The sequence below is a fragment of the Chrysochloris asiatica genome, unplaced genomic scaffold (genome assembly GCF_000296735.1).
Source record: "Chrysochloris asiatica unplaced genomic scaffold, ChrAsi1.0 scaffold00003, whole genome shotgun sequence".
Taxonomy (NCBI): domain Eukaryota; kingdom Metazoa; phylum Chordata; class Mammalia; order Afrosoricida; family Chrysochloridae; genus Chrysochloris; species Chrysochloris asiatica.
Genome location: NW_006408521.1, coordinates 21,074,181 through 21,089,256, shown reverse-complemented (window position 1 = coordinate 21,089,256; position 15,076 = coordinate 21,074,181). Strand labels below are relative to the sequence as shown.

The window sequence follows — 15,076 nt, the reverse complement described above, 5'->3', positions numbered from 1 at the left end:
CTTACTCTCTAGCAGGGGTAGCAAATTAGTAGCCACTCAGTGCTCACTTTGAGAATTACTTATATCATAAATTTGAGCATGTAGCTGATGAATATCCACAGACAAGTGTATATTGTTCCACAACCTCCTAAATGCTGTGGGATTAAGTTTGCCATTCTCTTTTCATTCCATTTTTCCATGGAGTTTTGAAGCACCCTCAGCTATGAGGGTGTGTGCATCCTCTAGAGTCATAGTGCTGGTCCCTGGACACACTCGGGTTCCTCATGCCTCCCACCCGCCTTGGGCCATGGTTGGTTCTTTATGATCATCAGCATTGGTAACAGAGGAGGAGCTGGAAAAGGGATGAGGAGAGAGCAACAGTGAGGGAAGAGAAAAGGAGAACCTGAGGGGAATGTTGGTGGGAAGTGAAGGCTGTAAAGGGAGGAGGCTTCAACCTAAGCTGACCTTGGATGCAGGAGAAAGGTCTGTCACTCAGAAGAGCAGGTCCAACACAAGCATGGTATGCATTCTTCTTGTTTGTGTACTTGTCTAACAGTGTGTCTTTCCTCCTAGAGAGCAGAAATCATCTGTCATCTGGCTGATCTCTTGACGGACCAGCGTGATGAGATCTTGTTAGCCAACAAAAAAGACTTGGAGGAGGCAGAGGGTAAACATGACCAGGCTCTTTAGAGTCATTGTTTCAGAAGTATTTTGTTTCTACTAGTAATTCTTGGAGTTCTGGTGTGTTGCTGTAGGATAAGCACTAGACTGCTAACCACGAGTTCGGTGGTTCAAACCCACCAATCAAATAGGGTTCAAACCCTGTTTAGGGTTGCCATGAGATGAAACCGACTTGACAGAACGTAACAACAACTGTAATTCGTATAACATGTTGTTGTTGTCAGGTGCCATAAAGTCGGAGCCCACTCATAGCGACCCCATGCACAGCAGAACGAAACAATGTCCAATCTTGGGCCAACCCACTACCGCTGCTACATTTGAGTCCATCAATGATGCCACCTGGCCAATCCATCTCATTAGGGGTCTTTCTCTTTTTCTCTGACCCTCCACCTTACCCAGCATGACATCCTTCTCCAGCGACTGTTTCCTCCAGACAATATGTCCAAAGTATGAGAGACGAAGCTTAGCCATCTTGGCCTCCAAGGAGCACTCTGGCTACACTTCTTCCAAAACAGATCTATTGGTTCTTTTGGCAGTCCATGGCACTTTCAGTATTCTCCTCCAACACCACAACTCAAAGGCATCAATTCTTCTATGATCTCTTATAACATAGTCTGCCAAAATATAAGATTTTTATAGAAGAAATCATGTATGTCGTGCATCATTTTTATTGAGATAGGTGGAAAGTAGTAGTTGGACTTTTTGAAACTGTACATACACATCTACCCCATAGATTCTAACACAACCCCCGATAAGGGCTTTCTCCATTCCCCACAAGTCATGAGCCATGGTTGCGGTAACAATTTCAGGCCTCCCCCAAAACCGACAACAAAAAGATTGAGAGCCTCACTGCTTTGAACACTCAACTGATAGCAGGTAACATTTGCTGAACCCTTTCACATCACAGTGCCCATGGGATTGTTGCTGTTGATTCTGACTCATGGTGAATTCATGTGTGCATAGTAGACCTGTTCCAGAGGGTTTTCAAGACTGACCTTTTGGAAGCAGATGGCTGGGCCTGTGTCACCTCTGGATGGTTCAGACTGCCAGTCTTTCAGCTAATAGTCAAGCACTGACCATTTACACGATGCACTGACTCCACCTACAAAGTAGCTACTAGTTGTTGTTGTTAAGTACTGTTGAGTTGGTTTCAACTCATAGTGACCCTGTCTGTAAGGTTTCTGAGGCCCGGCTGCTGAGTTTGAACTGCCGACCTTGTGGTTCAAACTGACCTTGTGATCCATTACATTTTCCTTCAGCTCCACACTAGGACTCCAGCTACTAGTACTATTCCCATTTTACAGATTAGGAAACTGAAGCTCAGAGACGTTCTCACCTACCCATGTGATCAGTGATTCAAACTCAGATTCATTATGCATATAGTAGAAGCCGATTTTGTAGCATGTGATAAAAAATAGCTTGTCTATTCAGTTAATTAACTAGTGTGAAATCTGTCCAGAGTTAGGGAATGTGCCTTTGAGAGGTGTGTTGATAGTGTGAGGCAGAGGCTGAGCTCACAGCAAGGCAATGAACGTCTCCTTTATTCTCTTTTCCTAATTCCATATTCAAATACTGGAGTTGGTTTCATGGAAATTTGAACAAATAAATGCACCTGAAACATCCAGATTTGTGCGTGTCCTAAGAAACATTGTCTTGTCCAGCTTTTTAGCTTAAAGACACAGCATTGAGATAGCCACAGAGGTTAGAGCTTTGCTCAAAGTCACACAGGGAGTTATTGACAGAACACTGACTTCTGATCCTGTTCTGTTTCTCTGGAAATACACAAGGACATACAGTATATTTCAGAACAAAGTTCTGGGTGTACATGATAATCACAATGAACTCAGTAACCCATTTCTGGGAATTTATCAAGAAGATAAAACAGCTTTAAGTTAAAATTCTTAGAGCAAGATTATCTGTCATACAGAAAAACTAGAAAGCACGTGGTGTCTAATAACAGGTGTGATGAGCTACATTAAACAGTATCAACTCAATGGAATATTTGATTATAATTAAAGCAATAATTTCTGCTACATAGAAAATTTACATGCATTATTAGGCAAAAGGCTAGAATGTGACATGTAACATGCATTGTGCTTGACACTGTGGGTTAATGCACTGGACTGCAAAGTTAGTTTGAACAGCAAGGTCAGTGGTTCAAACTCACCAGTTGCTCCTCAGAAACCCAATACAGGGTCACCGTGGGTCGGAACCAGCTTGACAGCACTTAACAACAACAACAACATGATTAGTGCAACAGCAACAACAGATAGCAAGCACATGTGAGGGGAAAGGAATTGGCTGACATAACTGGTTGATTGTTGTTACTATTGCTAAGTCGGTTCAGACTCATAATGCCCCTGTATACGGTTTCTGAGGGGCAGCTGGTAGATTTGAAGTACTGACCTTGTGGTCTGCAGTCCAGTGTTGATCTACAGCACTACACCAAGAGTTCAGTTGGTATGATGATGTGTTTCCATTTTTTTCTTAATTGTTTATCTTTATGGGGGTGCTTATTTAAAAAAGAAAAAAATTTCATTAGCTCACCTCATCATTAACTGCAGGAAAGACTGTGGTGTGTGATACCAAATGTCCTCATGTGTATGTATGAAAACATACTGAGAGAGAACTGTACTATGCCTACTATTTAAATAAGATTCTATATATGTGAAATTACCATAATTCTAGGCACTCTGGTAGCATAGTGGTTATGAGTCGAATTGATAACCTCAAGGTCAGCAGTTCAAAACTACTAGCTATTCCGTGGTAGAAAGATAAGGTTTTCTGCTCCTGTAAAGATTTATAGCCTCGGAAACTCTATACAGGGTCGCTATGCGTTTGAACTGACTCCATGGCACATAGGAGTCCTGGTGTGGCACTAGGTTAATGTGTCAGACGGCAAAGTCGTTTGAACTGCAAGGTTGGCGGTTCAAGCTCCCCAGCTGCTCCTTGGAAACCCTATACAGAGTCGCAATGGGTCAGAATCGACTTGACAGCACTTAACAACATCAACAACGGCATATAGCCAACCAACCATAATCTTATTTAAACTGCTTTATTGTTCTTGATTCTAAAAATAATTCACTCATAAAATTCTTAAAAACACAGAAAGGTGTCAGGATGGCAGCCGTTGCTGTTCTTGGTGTCTTCCAGACATCTCCATGTGCTTCAGAAAGGTTGTTCTTTTTAATTTTTTGTTGTGAATTGGGTGAAGGTGTACCGTCTCCACTCGACAGTTCATACACACTTTGATTCGTGTCATTGATTATAATCCCCACAATGTAACATCACTTATCCCACTTCCTCCGTTTTCTGTTCCCATGAACTTTTTGAAGCCCCCTCATATATGCAGTAGATTTTCAATTTGTTGTTAATTGCTGTTGAGTTGGTTCTGACTCATAGTGACTGGGTCCAAGGTTTCCGAGGAGCAAGTAGAATCATGTATATGCTGTTTTATGATATAGTTTTCCTTTTTCATAAACTGTACCTTAGATAACTTTCCATACCAATCAGTATAGGTACTTTACTTATAATAACTGCTCCACTGTTTCAGTTGTGGGTAGAATTCCGTTTGTCACTATTATAACATACTGTGCTCAACGTCCTCACTTTATATACAAGTTGTCTTGTGCAAATGCTGAATTTCAGTAATTAAAATTGCTGGCATAAGTGAAATGGGTGTACACACTTTTACATGATATGTAGTGCCAAACGAACCTCCAAGAGAAGCTATAGGAGTGACATGGCACTGCTCTATTGTGGTCCCTAAGATTGGGTCTGTTCCTAGTGCTGGCCCATCCTTGTATTCAGGGAAGCATCAAGAAATAAAAGTTGGAGGTGTGCCAGTCCAGATCTGCTGCTTTACCGTGTATTCTTCTTCTCAGGCAGACTTGCACCTCCTCTGCTGAAACGGTTAAGCCTCTCCACCTCTAAATTGAACAGTCTGGCCATCGGTCTGCGGCAGATTGCAGCCTCCTCACAGGACAGCGTGGGACGTGTTTTGCGCCGGACCCGAATTGCCAAAAACTTGGAATTAGAACAAGTGACTGTGCCAATTGGGGTTCTCCTGGTGATCTTTGAATCTCGCCCTGACTGTCTGCCACAGGTATGTGACTAATGCCCTGTCATCGGGCTTGTGGAGCTGGAGTACAGGATGTTTTCAGGATTGCAGATAAGTCTTCCAGGAATCATTTTTAAGATTACATCTTCAGGTTCTCTTTAGAGTATAATATGTAATCGATTCCTCCATTAATCCTAAAGTATCATATGTCCATTTTCTGAAACTTTTACAAGTTAACATTCCTAATCCAAGTTGAGAGTGAAGCAATGACTCCAGCCGAGGTCCATCCACTATATCATAACATAGTTGCAAACTTGAAATCGACTACCTCTCTGATATGCTCAGTTCTATGACTACTGGATCTCTGCTAGTCATTCATTCATTAACATGATTGGCTTTGTCAGTGTGAAACAAAAGAAACTCTTGTATTATTAGTGCCACAAATGGCTTCCTATTTTGTGAAGTAGTTACTGAAAATGAGAAGGCAACCATCTTGAAAGAAGTTGACACATCTCAGATTTATGTTAAAAAATCACATGTTCTTACCAAATGGCCATGCCCAGAATAATCAAGTGGCATTAGGTCTCCATCAGACTTGCCACAAGGATGATACAAACTCAAGCTCATTCTTTGCACTAACCCAAAGTCTCAGAGAAAAAAATGATGTAGAAACAAAAGCAGCAGCTCTTTATTGCAGTGCACAGTGGATGCTTCCCAGAGGTTACTCTGATAGGACCTAAACCTGGCTATTTACCAAGGGACTCCCATAACATTAGGGGCTGTCATCAGCCCCTGGCTGGTTTTGGAATTCCGCCACCTTCTGTTCACATACCTCTCATAGGGCTGACTGTATAAGTCCCTCTGTTAATAGAAATGGGTCCTTGGCTCTGTGGGCTGGAGTATCTCTGCTAGTTTCCCACTCATATGAGCTGTTGCTTTACAAGAGGGGTAGAGGTTTCTTCCTACAGCCACAGTGAGGTTCCTCACCAGGTATCTCAGCCAAGGGTGCCTTCAAATAATCCACATATCCTAAAAGATGTAGGGAAAAGAATTTTGTGTGTTTGTGCATTTATTTGGAGAAAGTTTATATAGCCTTAAGAGTGCATGAAGAAAACACACAAACAAGAAAGGACTTAAAAGATTAATCTGATGATCAACATATCAGACAAGGACTTTATGGTAGTTTCTTTTATCAAGTTGCAAAAAAAAAACAAGCTTCTCATTGTAAGAAAATTCAGAAAGCTTCAGACTCAGGAGAATCGAGTCAGTATCCTCTCACAGGGTAACTGGGATGACCCACCTTTTCCTCTCCAGACAGGCTTGGCGCTCCTCTCCTTGGAGTCTCTGCATACTGCCCAGGGCCTTATGGGGCCAGAGGAGGATGTAGCTGGAAGTGCCCCCATGGCTCATTCTGAGTCACTTCCTTACACTTGCCTGCAGCTGAGGATCCTGTTGTCCACAGTGGTCAAAGTGGGGGTGAGGGTAGCACTGTAACCCTGGCCCGTTAACTCAGGTTGCTTTGCTAATAACTCCTGAGGAAGCGGCATAGTTGAGCCTGTAAGATCCAGGCTTGTTTGGCTTTGGGGTCATGCCACCTGGGTGGCTTCTAGCCCTGATATTTACATGCTGTGTGTACTTTTGGGGCGTCACCAGCCTCTCTATACTTCAGTTTCCATATCTGGGGAAGAAAACAGGTACTTAATTCACTGGAATGTGAAATTTCAATGGCTAAGCCTGATACAGTGGGTGCTTAGCCCAGAAAAAGTACTCAATACCCATAAATGTTAATGTTGGTGTTGCTGTTCCTTTTTCCCCCACTTTGATTCACTCTTCTCTGTTTTGGCCTGCAGGTGGCAGCCTTGGCTATTGCAAGTGGCAATGGCTTGCTACTCAAGGGAGGGAAGGAGGCCTCACACAGCAACCAGTTTCTTCACCTCCTGACCCAGGAGGCCCTCTCTATCCATGGAGTCAGGGAGGCCGTACAACTGGTAAGGCCAGTCAGGCCCAGAGGTCAGAGCCCAAGCTTCTGGTGCTTGAAGCAAGAGTTGAGGCTGCACAGGGCCAGGGCACTCCAACAGGCCAACTTGATTGAAGGGGCAGCAGGTACTGAGTGCAGTAACCACCAGCATTAGGCCACTCTGCAGAGCAGGAACCTATTGCCACTCTGCAGAGCAGGAACAGATGGGCCTTCAGTAGCTTAGGAAGGCTGCATCCACACACTCTTCTGAGACTTAGCTGTTGTTTGTTAAGTGCCATTGAGCTGGTTCCAACTCATAGCAACCCTGTATGGGTTTCTGAGGAGCACCTGGTAAGTTTGAACTGTTGACCTTGCGATTCACAGTCCAGTGCTGATCCTGCAGTGCCACACCAAGAGTCCTGAGGCTGAACAGTGTTCCATTTAAGGAGCCCTGGTATTGCAGTGGATTACGAGCTGGGATGTTAATTGAAAGGTCAACAGATCTAATCTACCTGTCTTCCCTCTGGAGAAAAGATGAGGCTTTCTGCTCCCATAGAGATTACTATGTCAGAAACCCTACACAGGGTCACTATGACTTGGAATCAACTCAGCACATAAGCACCGGCACCACCACCAGTGTTCCACTTGCTGTTTGAAGAACTGTCTACATGGGATCAAAGTGAGAACAGCAAGGCTCCATTTTGTTGTAGAGAAGGAACAACTCAGAAAAGGAGGATGAGAATTGAAAATCTACATTACAGACTGGGAAACCCTGTGCAGCAGTTCTTCCCTGTCACATTCAGTCCCTATGATTCAGAATCTACTTGGCAGCACCCATCCATAACAGCAGCCTTTCTTCCATCAGTGAGGACTATCAGGAATAAAATTATTATAAACATTCTTTGGACATGTATATTTATATTTCTCTTATAAAAGTAACATGAACATTTGGGGTGGGGAATTTTAAGTCAAAAAGAGTGGGGAAAAAAAAGCTCGTAATCTCAGTATCCTAACAGAAGCATTCTAGTGATGCTAATCCGTATCCCAGGATACTGGTCATAGAGAACCCAGAGCAACCACTGTCTTTGTTGACCCCCTAGCCTTGCGCTCATTGTACCACCTTTACTTCCCCAGAGAGCACTCTGTTGATATCTCTCCTGCATTTAAAAAATTACCTGCCTTCTGTCCTAGCTACCTATGTCCTGATTCCAAGCTGGTTGAAGGCAGGCGCAGCACCTCATGTGTAGATGCTTGATAAGGTTTTGCTGGGTGGCATTTTGGTTTTCAGGATGATCCGTTTTCAGAATGTTTTCACAGTGTCTGATTTCGTCATCAGGGTAGGCAGACGTGTATCTGTTGATGGGATGCTGAAGAGTCTTGTTTTTGTGTGGTTAGGAGATGTCATCTGTAGCTTTTCATTCCCTACCTCTCCAGGTGAACACCAGAGAAGAAGTGGAAGATCTTTGCCGCCTTGACAAAATGATAGATCTAATCATTCCACGCGGGTCATCCCAGCTGGTCAGAGACATCCAGAAAACTGCTAAGGGGATTCCAGTGATGGGGCACAGTGAAGGCATCTGCCACATGTACGTGGATTCAGAGGCCAGTGTCGATAAAGCCACCAGACTCGGTGAGCTGGAGTCTCCTGTTACACAGGGTGAACATGGTTGGCTCTTGATCGTGTACTATATAAACACATCTTTGTTCTTCCCCCTTTAGTCAGAGACTCTAAATGTGAATATCCAGCTGCCTGCAACGCTTTGGAGACTTTGCTAATCCACCGAGATCTGCTAAGAACACCTTTATTTGACCAGATCATTGACATGCTGAGAGTGGAACAGGTAACACAAAGTCACAGACCCATACATCACTTCTTGTCTTCTATTTTGAGATTTACAATACGATGGGATTAGTGCTTGCCAGCAAGCCAGGAATAGCTGCCATTCCATTTGAGACGATTTTAAAAACGGTGTTTTTGAATATCTACTATGCACATGTTGTGTGTGAAGGACAGAAGTGAGTAAGACGTGATCTCTGTCCACTTGATAGTCTGGTAGGTAGAACAAACTGATACACAAATAACTTTATTACAAAGTGGAATGTGTTAAGTGCTAAGAGGGTACAAAGATAAGACATCACATGGTAGCATGTTGAATGGATTGCTTTTGACAATTTTTTAATCTGGCAGCAAAGTTTACAGTGTTTGTATTTCTTTGTATTTGAACATGCATTTTTTAAAAATTGGTTTTGAAACGATTGTAGAAATGTTTTCAAACCAAAAATTCATGTGCATCTGCCACCACTTTGTCCCCACCTCCACCCCCACCAAATGTCTTCAGTAGCCTATATTAATGCCCTTGTGGCATAGTGGGTTAAGTTTTGAACTGCTAACCAGAAGATTGGTGGTTGAAACTTACCAGCTGCTCCAAGGGAGAACGTTGAGGGAGTCTGTGTGTGTAGAGATACACAGCCTTGGAAACCCTGTGGGTCAGTTCTGCTCAGTCCTATAGGATTGCTGTGAGTCAGAGTCACTCAGTTCAGGGCCTCACCTTGCATCAGTGGTCTGTTTGACTGGACACCATTGTACACCAAGCACTACACTGGACCAGAATGGACAGGAGGAAAGGTCTTCTTTAGTCAGGACGAAAATCTCTCCAGGCCTGATTCTGGCAACTCCAGAATATTTGTTATCCCCAGGATTGCCTTGCAATTCCTCTAGTCACCTTTTTATTTCAGGAAGTGAACCCAGAAGGGCTCAGGAATAAGGTTTCAGTCCTAGAGGAAGATGACTGGGCCTTAGTCCTTGAGGAATTGGGGACCCAGATAAGAAACCACCACAGCAAAACCCCCAGGATAATGAAATTAAGACAGAATTCATTTGTTATAACTTGAACCGAGATAAGAGCTTGGTGCCAAAGGAACCATGCATGAACCCTATCCTTGGGGCCATCTTGGAGAACAAGGTCCAAGTAGGATCAAACTTGTAACTCCTGAAATTCCACCAGCCTCCTAGAGTCAGAACTGAGCTAAACCAGCTGGAGTCAGAAATCTTAACAGGTGACCACACTTTGAGGTACTGGAGGAACCATCTATTGTTAATCTCTCAAGCACACCAGGGTAAAAAGCATAGAAATGTACTCCTTTTTTTTTTTTTTTCAAATGGGTTCAGTGTGTAGGCCCCAGAAGCAGAGAATGGGAATTCTGATGTCAAGTATTAATTTTTGTAAAATGCCAGCAGTCCAAATTACCTGTATTCTGACTGATCAGCAAAGCCTCATGCTTAAATCCCCACTCCAGCATTACCAAGGGTCCACTACTGGCCAGTGACCAGCCTGCACTTTCTAAAGCAAAGTTTAGTTTTAACTAGTCCTGGAGTGCAGGGGGCCACCTCTACAAGGAGGGCAGGACCCGCCTCACAAGCCCTGGATTCTTAGAGGTGCTTTTATGGCTCAAGCATCCCTCATAAAGAAAAGCTCTTAAGAGACACCTTGCTGTTTGATCCTAGAGGAAGGCTGTGAGTGTGTGAGCATGCTTGTTTGGTTTTTTATATTCCTGCCCTTGGTCTTCCCATTCCAGGTGAAAATTCACGCAGGCCCCAAGTTTGCTTCCTATCTGACCTTCAGCCCCTCTGAAGTGAAGTCGCTTCGAACTGAGTACGGAGACCTGGAACTGTGTATTGAAGTCGTGGACAGTGTCCTGGAGGCCATCGACCACATCCATAAGTACGGCAGCTCCCACACGGACGTCATTGTCACGGAGAACGGTCAGTGTCCACAGGCTCCGTGCAGACAGGCATTGCTTTTTCTGCTCTGATCTCTGAGGTTCTCAGCCCCTCTTGAGCTACTAGAAAGCATAGTAATACCAGGGTAGGTTTAACTTGCTATTTAGTTGATTCCAACTCTGAGTCCAGTATGTCAGAGTAGAAGGGACTATATAGCATTTTCAGTGGCTGAAATTATAGGAAATAGATCTCCAACCTTTTAATTAGAATTCAAGCCCATTAACGGCCTGCAGCACCCTGGACTGTTCACATAGACTGCCTCATTTATGTGGTCGCAGCATCCCAGAACGAGGAGGCTGGACAGAAGTAGACTCTACCTTAATGAGGATTAGGACTCCTGGTGGCACAGTACATAAAGTGCTTGACTCCCAACCAAACAGCCTTTCTATCAAGATTCCCCCTTGGAAACCCTGCTGTGTCCTACAGGGTCACTGTGAGTCAGAATGCACTTGACGGTGGTGGGCTTGGTTCTTTGGTTTAGAGGTCACTTACCATACAACAGTCTTCTAAGGTAGTTGGAATAAACCCATTTTACAGCTCTGGAAGCCAAAGCCCAAAATCTACTGGTTAAGAGCAGAACCAAATCTCCACATTCATTTATTCCACAAATGTGTAGGTGTCAGGCACTGGAGGTAACAATGAAGAAGGAAACCAGAATGATTTCTTAGAAGAATTTAGTCAGTCCACTATGAGTTTGAACTGACTTGAGGGCACTCAGCAACAACTGGGGCATCACAATGACACCATCAATAATAATACTTCATGTTTACTGAGTACCTACCATGTGCTGGGCCCCAGGGTGGGTGAGTGCTCCGTGGGCATTGACTCATCCTCTGCACAACGCTGAGAGGGTAATGCTGTCAATTTCCATGTTAGCTGAGCAGAGAAGGGGTTAGAAACTTGCCCAAGGTTTCCTCTTAGTAGATATGGAGTTGGCATTCAGATCTTGGCAGTCTAGCTCCAGAGTCCACATTGGTCACCTTGACTCCAGGCTGCCTGTCAGTAGGTAGTGTAGGCAGGCCACGGTAACACTAAGGATGCATCTGCATTACTAGTGGGAGAACCAGATCCTAACCCACTCTTTCCCAGGTCATTATTTCTTCCATTACACTGTGTTTAATGAAGCTAGCTTGCCGTCTTCCTTTTGCAGTTTCTGACACAGCTGTGTGTTTAATATGTTAGGGGAACACATGCTAAGGTCAGCCTCTAGTGAGTGGCTAGAACCAAGACTGTCCCCATGGGTCACCACTCTCTTCTCTCTTGATGCTTCAGAAAAGACAGCAGAGTTCTTCCTCCAGCACGTAGACAGCGCCTGCGTTTTCTGGAATGCCAGCACTCGCTTTTCTGATGGCTACCGCTTCGGACTGGGTAAGAAAGACTCCAGTGGGGGTGGGGGGGCGAGAGGAGCCCCTTGTGAATTGTTGTTTGGTTTAGGAGCATGGTGAAGGCGCAGGTCATGGTGGGATTACAAGGGGAGAATAATAGCTTCCATAAGTCTTACACTCTAGGTATTTCATGTTGTTTTGTTGTCAAATGTGATCAATTTCATGTTAAGAAGGTATTAAAAAAAAACGACATTGCACTCAAGTGAACCTTGCCTAATAGTGACCCTGCAGGACAGAGCAGGACTGGCCTTTAGGGTGTCTGAGACTAAATATGTATGGAAGCAGATTGCCACATCTTTCACCCTCAGAGTGGCTAATGGGTTCAAATAGTAGCATTGTGGATTTATTTCTTCCCAGTGACAACAGCCAGGTTGCCTAGGAACCCCACCCATCACACACTTATGACCCAAGGGCAGGAAAAGGGGACATGCTAATGCAGCTCCTGGGCTGAGAGTCAGCATCAGATGTAAATCGGAAAGTGCCAAGGTGTGAGGTGAACTTCCAAAACAGGCAGTAGGTTAAAGGCTTTAGGATAAAAAACTCTACAATCACGCTCTTCCCTCTGCCACCTGCTGCCACTAGTTATACAGCCCCCTGTAGTGTAGGAGTAACTCAAACAGCTTCTGGTTTTCAGGGGACCCATTATACAAAACTCTATTTATGACACACTTTCTGAATGTTTGAGAATTATTTCAACTGTTTAAAACATTTTAATCCCTCTGAACTTTTGAATAAATGACCTGCCTGTGGAAATAGTTTTCGCTGAATTGTTAAAGGTTATTAAAAGGAATTTTAGTCAGTTATTCTTAGTCATTAGACTATTTTTAGTATCACTGTGTTGGGTTGATTTAATTATCACATCATTTGCACTGATCTGAGTACACCACTTAGTTCTTAAAAGAAGAAACATCAACCTGCTTTCTTTCAGTAGCTGAGGTGTCCAGATTTCAAGTAGCAAGCCAGGATGGGGGAGGACAAGAGACCACTCAGTTAGTTGTCCTCCTAGCTGAGACTAGTAAACACCTAACCTGTGGCTGAGCTACCTTCCTGTGACATATATTCCCAGAAGTGACAGCTAATATTTACCGGGTATTGCTGTGTGCCTCAACCTCTCACTGACAGCTTGTCAGCCTGCAGGATGCTGGAAGCTGTGCCATGAAAATGTTAAAGGCTGTCTGTCAGAGGGAACTTTAGTCAGTTCTTCTTTGTCATTGTTGTCATTGTTAAGTGCCGCTGACTTGGTTCCAAATCCTAGCGACCCTGTTTAGGGTTTCTGAGGAGCAGCTGGTGGGTTTGAACTGCTGACTTTATAGTTGAGTGCATATTCTACAGTGCCACACCAGGACTCATTGGACTTTAAATTTGGTTTCTATTATGTTGGATTGCTTAAACTGTCACATCACTAGCACTAATGCTATCAAATGCCAGCAGGATGACCCATGGGGAACAGATGTTAGTGGAGCTTTCAGATTAACATACACTTGAAAGAAAGGCCTGGTTATTTTTTTTAATTAGCTCATGAAAACATTGCAGGTCACAAAAGAGTATCGTCCAATGTCATGCTGGAGGGTCCCTGCTTGTGCAGCATTTTCACTCGTGGTTCAAACCTACCAAGGGAGAAAGACATCGTAGTCTGCTCCGTAAAGATGGAAAGCCTTAGAAACGCTGTGGGGCCGTTCCCCTCTGCCATGTAGAGTCACTGAGTGGGAATGGCTGTGCCAGCAGTGGTCTGGGTTTCTTCTGTATAACACTGAAAGGTGGCCGCCCTCTCCGCCGGGGTAGAAGGCACTCAGAATACAGCGGCCTGGGCATCCTGACCAGCATGAAGGTGGTGCCAGACCTGGTACACAAGGCTGCCATGGGTTGAAACAGACTCAATGGCAGCACCAGTCACTGTGCTAAGTGGAGGTGTCAACAAGTTGATGGTAAAATGGAATGAAAAGATACGGGAATTTTTCCATGTGCTTTTTGAAACCCCTGGTTAAGTACATCACAGGCATCATCTCACTTAGTTCTATAAACCAGATACTAATTTTCTCGATAAAAACAATGGAGCCTGGAGAGAAGTTAGGTAACTGGCCCCAGGTCACATGGTCTCTGTGATTTTGAACCAGAATTTGAATCCAGTGGTCTCACTCTTCTTGCTACCCACCTACCCCCTGCAAATCCCATAGGGGCATTTGCACTCTCTTCTGTCCTGCCTGCAGCCCCTCCTACCCGATCCTTCCCTGACCAGTTCCTGCTCATCGGGGAGTTCTTAGCTCAGATGTACCTCCCTGACTGACAGCCCTGCCCTGGCCTGACCCTTCACTGCTCTTACTCACCACCTGGAATTATTTCCTTAGCTCTCCTTTGGCTGCCTAGCTTCCTGCAAACAGGGCCCCCACAAGGCCTGGGATGGAGCACTTGCTCTGTAAAGGGAGGGAATTCTGCCTCCACCGTGAACAGAGTAGCTCACTGAGCCAGGCCCATGGATTCATTTACTATACACACTTAAAATTCTGGGAGGACACTAGGAAAATTCTAGAATTTAAAGGATGTGTGGGGAGATGAAGCCTCCATAGCAAGCACTGTGCACTTGCCCAAATGTCAACATGCTGAACTGAGAGCATTGTCAGATGCAGTAGGACATAGTCCAAAAAGAGACCCCAAAGTGTGTCTCATGAGAAGAGGGACCAGTGTGGCTCCAGCTAGAATGAGGAGGATGGGTCAGGAGTTGGTATGGAGAGAGGACACGGAGCAAGAAGAATGAGACCTGGATCCCTCAGGTGAGTAGATGGGAAAGAAGCTGTGAGATGCTGCGTCTTAATCCATCCTTTTTACAGGAGCCGAAGTGGGAATCAGTACATCACGAATCCACGCCCGGGGACCAGTAGGACTTGACGGACTACTTACTACTAAGTGGCTGCTACGAGGACAGGACCACGTGGTATCAGATTTCTCAGAACACGGAAGTTTAAAATATCTTCATGAGAACCTCCCTGTTCCTCAGAGAAACACCAACTGAAAGCATTCAGAATAAAGCCAGGAAAACCCACAAATGATCCAAGAGGTTTTCACAGTTAACACTTGTCTTATGAGTCTCCAGGGATAAACCAGATCTTGTCTCCCAGTTCCTGAAAAGGCTTGCGTGTTAGAAAGTGTACCGAGATGCTTCTAGGCTCAATTTGCCAACATTAGTCTTGGCTCAGCGTCCCCCTCCCCCAACCATCTTAATTTTTTTTTTTTTTAAG

General features: G+C 44.4%; 1 protein-coding gene across 2 annotated transcripts in view; it reads left to right on the top strand.

Annotated features, from left to right (window-relative positions):
- The window catches only part of ALDH18A1 (aldehyde dehydrogenase 18 family, member A1), a 42,356-nt gene extending 27,506 nt beyond the window's left edge, over window positions 1-14,850 (top strand). For both annotated transcript variants that reach the window (XM_006831180.1, XM_006831179.1), the window contains exons 10-17: window positions 553-646; window positions 4,545-4,765; window positions 6,571-6,708; window positions 8,112-8,307; window positions 8,397-8,518; window positions 10,254-10,440; window positions 11,731-11,826; window positions 14,669-14,850. In XM_006831180.1, the coding sequence (XP_006831243.1) occupies window positions 553-646; window positions 4,545-4,765; window positions 6,571-6,708; window positions 8,112-8,307; window positions 8,397-8,518; window positions 10,254-10,440; window positions 11,731-11,826; window positions 14,669-14,850 (1,236 nt within the window). The remainder of the gene's footprint in view (window positions 1-552; window positions 647-4,544; window positions 4,766-6,570; window positions 6,709-8,111; window positions 8,308-8,396; window positions 8,519-10,253; window positions 10,441-11,730; window positions 11,827-14,668) is intronic.
- The last annotated feature ends 226 nt before the right edge of the window (window positions 14,851-15,076 follow it).